The sequence below is a fragment of the Pteropus vampyrus genome, unplaced genomic scaffold (genome assembly GCF_000151845.1).
Source record: "Pteropus vampyrus isolate Shadow unplaced genomic scaffold, Pvam_2.0 Scaffold200, whole genome shotgun sequence".
In the NCBI taxonomy this organism is placed as follows: Eukaryota; Metazoa; Chordata; class Mammalia; order Chiroptera; family Pteropodidae; genus Pteropus; species Pteropus vampyrus.
The window spans coordinates 2665446-2671829 of record NW_011888981.1 but is presented as its reverse complement, the minus strand read 5'-3'; the positions used below and the strand labels follow the sequence as shown (position 1 = coordinate 2671829).

Below are 6384 nucleotides of genomic sequence, written 5' to 3'. Positions count from 1 at the left end.
CTCATCATGATATTTTCCTCTGTATAAGTTTGCACTTTTAGATTTTTAAAAGGAATATTTTCCCATCCCAAATCTAGCTGCTTTTAAGGAAATCTGTCCTGGTGGAATGGGTTATACGGTTTCTGGCGTTCATAGACGCAGGCCAATCCATCACCATGTAGGTAAAGGACCTGTATTTGTCAAGCCAAAGAACACTCAACCTGTTGCTAAAAGTACTCATCCTCCACCTCTCCCAGCCAAGGAAGAGCCAGTGGAGGCCCTGACCATCTCCCGGGAACACGGGCCAGGAATGGCGGAGCCAGAAGGTGAGAGTGGAAATGGATCATGGACCTAGACATCTGTCTTGTGTGTCTTTGCTTTGGTTTCCCTATTATTACCCTTTTAGAACAGGAGTTTTCAGCCTTGGCACTATTTATATTTTGGGGTGGATAGTTCTTTGATGTGGGGGGCTGCTCTGTGTCTTGTAGGATGTTTAGCAATATCCTTGGCCTCTAATCTCTAGATGCTAGTAGGACTTTTTCCTTTCCAGTTGTTGCGACCAGAAAGGCATCCAAACATTGCCAAATGTTGCCTGGGGGCTAAAATTACCCCTGATGGAGAACTATTGCTCTAAAGTAATATGGACCTAACAAGTAACAATATTCTGTGATAATCTCAGGAGGTAGTCTTGCTGTTTGGTGCCTCTTTTTCTTGCTGTCTATTCCTGGAGAGTGATTTAGATCCTTCAAGGAAGAACCCGAATTCATGTGTGTCTGGAGGGCCATTTAATAAATGTTTATTTACTTTATAAAGTGGAATCCAGAGACTTAAAGTATCAACTGAGCTTCCATGAAATAGAGTCTGACGGGCAGTCAGGGGTAATGGGAGGCAAAATGGAGCAAAATGGGGTCAATTGACCTTAGAGGTCACTTTGTGTAGTCCTTTGATGTATATTTGAGAAACCTGAGACCTAGAGAGGAAACCTGACTTGCCAGATGTCATACAAAGAGTACATGATGGGACCAAGGACATTTTTTCAAGGAAGTGGTTTAGGTTTCATATACCAGAAGGAGACTAAAAGCTATTAAATTTGACTATCTCTCTGGCATTCAGAAAGAGGGATTATCTCCATCTCTGCCTCTTTATGTAAACTAGCATATCTAATGCTTTGAATATCTTCCTTACCACAAAAATTCTCACCCCAGATAGAAAGAACAGAAATCTTAGGTTTGTATGGAGTATATATTGGCTCTAATAAAACTCCTGTTGGCTTTTCACACTTAATTCTTAGGTCAGAATTCAAAGTGCCTATTTATGGGTTTTATAAGGAGAGAAGAAGAAGCCCAGGTTTAGTGCAGAGTTGAGAGCTTGGCAAAGCCTCCTTCCTGGTTGAGGTGTCTTTTTTCAGGACTCTGAACCTTTGTGTGTTCTCATCTATATTATTCCATCCTTGCACTTGCTTTGCTTCTTCCTTGATTAGGTAGAGCAGGTAGGACCTCACCTAGAATTGTCAGTGTTGGCCAGTTAGCTCCTATAGACTTGGAGTGTCATGGCCAGATGTTTGCAACTACTAATCCTTTGTGTAAGCAGGAGAAAATGGGCTCTGGTCCAGATTCTGCCTTAAGAATTGCTGGGTGGTGGGTTAGGAAGGATGGAAGGGTAGTCGAATTTTATTGCAGCAATGGTAGCAATCTGGTACCTGATGGCTTTTAGGAGTTAATTCATCTCCCAAACTGGTATACTACTGTTTATGGAGACATTGACTCATGAGAAAACTTTCAGTGAATGTTCACCTGAGGCTAGAGGACTGAGAATAAGAACTGGTTAATGAAAGCGAGTTTTTCAGAATACAAAGGCATAACCACTACCGCCCTACAGTAACGTTTATGACAGTGTAATATCTGGTTTGTTCACCGTATTGATGCTAACCTCTCATTGGATCTTATTGGCTTGTCATTTTTTGCATAATTTCATTAACATATCTTTCTGAAAATTCTCACAGGGCTTTGTTAAAAATTAGTATTCATCAAGGATGCACTCATTCTTATCTGTTTTTGAAATAGTGGCATTCTTTTTTAACATTGACATCAGAAAGCATTTCAAACATTATGTATTATGTTAAGTATGTGACCAATTAATGATACGTTTGTTTTCTAAGATACAGGGAGTTCTACAAAATTGAGATTAGGCATAAATATGTACCAGAAACTATTGCCTCCTTTAACTTTCTTAGTGAAAGAGACACATGGAAAGAACTTCATTACATCTGCTACTTGATCTCCTATAATTGTGGAATGACACAGAACATATAGTTTTTTCCTGTCAGTCATGTGTAAAAGTTTCCAAAATAGTAGATGACCATAATTCTGCATTTGACTTAGTTTGATTCTTAATCCTTTTGGAGAGATACTGGACTTTTTTGCATTTTAAAAATTGAAATATTGCAGATGTTTAAAATTACACTAATATCCTTCTTTCTTTTCTGGTTTTAGTGGCAACTGCACCCCCTGAGAAGGTAATTTATTCATTACTTGCAAGTCTTTTTTTAACTTCAAATGATTTTCTTTTAAAATATATGTGCAGTTCTTAAGACTTAAATACCATAACATGTCTATTCATCATTTGATTTAAGGAAATTCAGCATTTATTCATTCATCCGAGAAATATTTAGTGAGCACCTACTATATGACTGGCAGTATTCTGAATGGTAGGAAAACAATAGAGAATAAATCAGACAAAACTCCTTGTTCTCATGGAACTTAAATTCCAGGGAGAAGAAAATGATGGCACTAATAGGAATCAGGGGTTAAAACACAATTCAAAGAATTAACTTTTGGCCTGGATCATTTATGGAAAGAAAGGTTCCGACCTGTTTAGATAATTGTGTATTCTTATGGTGCATATACACTGAGTGATGTACTTCTTAATTCAACTAAAATTTAACATGTATGTTTGAATTAAATTAGAATAAAAACAGAACTTACCCTTGGAAGTTACAATCAATATTACAATATTGCTTAGAAATTTTAGAGAAATTTTTATCAATCTTTTGGTTTTTGGCATAAAACGGAACTATGACTTGTGAGATTTATTAGTAGGAAATGAATTTTCTGGATCTAAGTCCTGTTTATGTAATGTTGTTCCTTATCTGAATCTTGCTTTGATTCTTTAATAAGATGAACATTAGGTAATTATTAAATGTTTATACATTTATGTGTCATTCATTCAGCTGACAAGAATGCAGTAAGTATTTGAATTTAGATGGGACATGTCCTTTATAAATTATTATAAATAGTTTTTTAAAAATCTTTAGCTTTTGGATATGGGATAGAATAACATAAATATTATACATGCTGAAAGAATCCAGAAAAAAAAGGAAGTAAGATTTTAGAGTGATAGCACCCAGCAAGGAAGACTTTTATGTTATATTAATCTTAAAAGAAGTGCAACAGATACTTTACATGAACTTTTGCTGCTCTTAGCATCCTAACGTTCAGTGATGTACAGTGGTTTGCAGTTTTGTTGATTTTGAATTCAGTTCTGGCTGATATGTGGGAGGAATCATTCAGCGTGTGAGTGGGCTGGCCAGCTCCCTGATAGCCTCATTTTATCTCAGTTTTCATGATTGAGTTTATGGTAACTCTCATTAAGAATCTGAAAGAGGGCCTAAAAATTTTCTTGGATACTTTTACTGCAGTTTATTTGGAGAGGAAGCAGTGGGAAAAAATGTAGCCAGTCTTTGCAGAGGCCTCATGATTATTAAAGATAGATAAAGAGAAAACAGAGTGGTCCAGGGGTAGGAAATTGTATGTGCGAAGGTGCAGTGGGAGAAGACAGCAAGAGGTCGGTCAGGGGCGCATTCTCTTTGGTTAGAATGGGAAATTTAGGAAGACTTGGATTACCAGATGGTAGCTGTAATTGGTGGGGAAGTATTCTGCTCCTCAGCTGGACCCTACTTGTCAAGTGAAGAAGTGGAGTTGATTAGGGAGTTTGCTGCCCCAGGCCATAGGGGGAAGTTCTGTCTGTAAGCTGCAGAAATGGATGAATGGTCTTCTAACTGGCCTTGACTATGGGCTGGCTGCAGGGAGTGGGGTACCATCCAAACTGATTGAGGTCATCTTAAATAGGTAATGTAAAGAAGAAAAGGTAACAGTTCAAATTAGGAGACAGGGTAAAAAGGAAATGGAAGCCAGGGGAGTAAGATTTTTGGAAGATGACAGTAATTAAAGCAAGAGAGGGTGTACGTAGGGTCACAGTGATCAAGTAACTTGATGAATACTTTCAAAGAAGTGTTGATATGAGCACTCTGGCCCCACACTGGTGTGGGTGAGGTCAGATCCTTAACTGGCCTGATTGTTCAGTCTTCATGAGCCCTCAGGAGCTGTAACTAGAAGCTGGGTCATGGGTGCCAGTCCGTTTCTTTGCTTGTGGTCCAGGGGACAGGAGCCACAGCATTTGTTTAAACCATCCGAAGGGACCTTCCACTGCAGGCCCTCAGGAAACAGGTGAGGGTGTGTGTATGGATCAGCACTGCAGGAAAAACTCAAGGGTCTGCCATAGTAGTGGCATAGCAATAGCACATTTTTTAAAAAAAAATTACAAAATTTCATAGGTTTCTGTCTAATGCCTTGCGATATTCATTGCCTAAGAGTAGAATTAAATAAAAGTTATGTGTGAAAACTAAAAATAATTCCTACTTTCAGTTCTCTTTTTGTCTTTTTAATACAACCATCCAGGAAATACCTTCATTGGATCAAGAGAAAATCAAAGTTGAGCCTGGTCAACCCCAGCTCTCTCCAGGCATTTCGACTATTCATCTGCATCCACAGTTTCCAGGTAGCCTTTGTTGGTCTCTGCTGTTCGTAAGAATAGTCTCCAGAGAAGAGGAAGATAAGAATATTTTTGTGCCTTTGATTTTAAAGTTGAAGAAATGTTTAGAATTATACACTTAAAGAAATGATTAGAATTATACCCTTAAGTATGTTAATATATTTATATGATGTTAGTATGATATATAAGTATTATAATGGTAAAAGATGAATTTTTCACTATTTTCTATGGTCAGGAGTAGTGTATTGTTAGAACATTGTTGACGGTCATCATTTGATGAGGGATCATTTCTCTTGGTTTCTGAATTACTCAGAGATATTCTTGCTAAATTTTGAAACTGGGGCTGTAGCTTGATGCCATGAGCTTTAGGAACCTTTAATAGTTCTTCATATCCGAGAACTGCTGTGGTATGTTATTAAGACTAAATTATGCTTGCATTTTGAAATGGGATCTCAATGTACATAACAGGCTTTCATTTTCTTTCTACCCGCTTCTTCCTTGTATAGTAGTGATTGAAAAAACATCACCTCCTATGCCTGTGGAAGTAGCTCCTGAAGCTTCTACATCAAGTGCCAGCCAAGTAATTGCACCTACTCAAGTAACAGGTAGGCGTGGTATTTATGTTATATAGCTTGTGGAGAGGACATGGGTATGCACTTCATTTTAAATGTAGTATGAAATTGTATTCAGTGTATAAGATTGCTCATGGCAGAGTTAGTCGTAATAGCAAATATTTGGGAATAATCTAAGTACTGTTAAATGGAGGAATAGGTTTAAATAAATTATGGTACATATACAGTGAAATATCACATATCTATGAAAGTAATGTTTTAAAAGAATAATGTCACAAGGAGATGCTTATGGCATAATTTTAAATTATAGAGAACACAATATAATGATTCCAGTTTTATTTTTTAAATGTTTACAAACAGAGACAGAAAGGAAGTTCATAAGAGTGTTCGACCATTGCTGATTAATAGAATTATGGGTAATCTCTGTGTCCTTCAATATGTTTGTATATTTTGAAATTCATTATAACAAACATATTAATCATTAGTGACAAATTGTAAAAATGTATCATAATTTGAAACAAATCAGCAGCCTAAAAGTTAATATCCTTAATGTACAGCAAGCTCTTATAAATCAGCAATAAAAATACCAGTAGAAAAAAAGGAGAATAATATGATGAGATAATTGATAGAAGAAAAAAATACCAAGAAACATATAATAGGAAATTTCAACTAGTAATCAAAGAAATGCAAATTAGAATAATTCTTTATTCCTATAAAATTAGGATTTAATTCTCACAGAGTAAAACTGAGTCACACATTGCTGAAAAGAATATAAACTGGTTCAACTTTTCTAGAAAGTGCAAACTGGCAATATATATCAAGAACTTTAAAAATGTCCAGAATTTTTGACTCAGTATTCCAATACTAAGATATCTAGTGTAAGAAAATAGTGTCCCCAAAGACACTGATAATAGTTTATGTAAATGGATACTTACCACAGCACCATGTATAATAGAAAAAGTAGAAATAATCTAAATATTCAGCTATAGGGAAATAGATAATT

General features: G+C 36.3%; 1 protein-coding gene across 17 annotated transcripts in view; it reads left to right on the top strand.

Moving 5' to 3' along the window:
* Positions 1 to 6384, top strand: part of LTBP1 (latent transforming growth factor beta binding protein 1) — a 359100-nt gene that overhangs the window by 239467 nt on the left and 113249 nt on the right. For 9 of the 17 annotated variants that reach the window (XM_023537808.1, XM_023537809.1, XM_023537805.1 and 6 more), the window contains 4 exons: positions 78 to 305; positions 2472 to 2494; positions 4716 to 4815; positions 5316 to 5414. In XM_023537808.1, coding sequence (XP_023393576.1) covers positions 78 to 305; positions 2472 to 2494; positions 4716 to 4815; positions 5316 to 5414 — 450 coding nt within the window. The remainder of the gene's footprint in view (positions 1 to 77; positions 306 to 2471; positions 2495 to 4715; positions 4816 to 5315; positions 5415 to 6384) is intronic. The other 8 variants (XM_023537807.1, XM_023537812.1, XM_011372099.2 and 5 more) reach the window with 4 other exon arrangements.